General features: G+C 61.8%; 1 protein-coding gene across 1 annotated transcript in view; it reads right to left on the bottom strand.

Annotated features, from left to right (window-relative positions):
- Positions 1–471, bottom strand: part of LOC119594127 (lysoplasmalogenase-like) — a gene marked incomplete at its 3' end in the record, with an annotated part of 6143 nt that overhangs the window by 974 nt on the left and 4698 nt on the right. The window contains 1 exon segment of the mRNA XM_037943192.1: positions 237–466. Within this exon segment, the coding sequence (XP_037799120.1) occupies positions 237–466 (230 nt within the window).

The raw sequence follows: 471 nt of genomic DNA, 5'->3' as shown, positions 1-471 counted from the left end.
CACAGTTCAATTACTCAGCCAAATTTGGTTTCATTACTTAAAACTGTTCTACAGCTAAATATGTCCCCCCCCCCCCCACTTCACCCTACATCCTAATCTACACCTTCTCCCCGCTCCCCCTCGCTATCCCCCTCCCCACACCCCCTCCCCACACCCCTTCCCGACACCCCCTCCCCACACCCCCTCCCCACACCCCCTCCCGACTCCCCCTCCCCACTCCCCCTCCCCACACGTACCTATTAACCGCGGCCCACAGCATCGTCACCAACACGAAACTGTAGACGGTGACAGCAGCCCGGAGGTGTGGGGGAGCCTTGGGCAGGAGGCACGCCAGACAGACGGCGACGGAGAGGTAGATGATGGCGCCGGTGACGAGATTCGCCTGACGGAGGCCCCACGCGTAGATGTAGAGGCAGTTGGCCACGCCGAAGGCCAGCGTCCCCGGGAGGAAGTACTTGGGCCATACCTGTA

Source organism: Penaeus monodon, chromosome 33 (assembly GCF_015228065.2).
Source record: "Penaeus monodon isolate SGIC_2016 chromosome 33, NSTDA_Pmon_1, whole genome shotgun sequence".
Taxonomy (NCBI): domain Eukaryota; kingdom Metazoa; phylum Arthropoda; class Malacostraca; order Decapoda; family Penaeidae; genus Penaeus; species Penaeus monodon.
The sequence above is the reverse complement of the archived record's forward strand: the minus strand, read 5'-3'. Positions and strand labels throughout refer to the sequence as shown.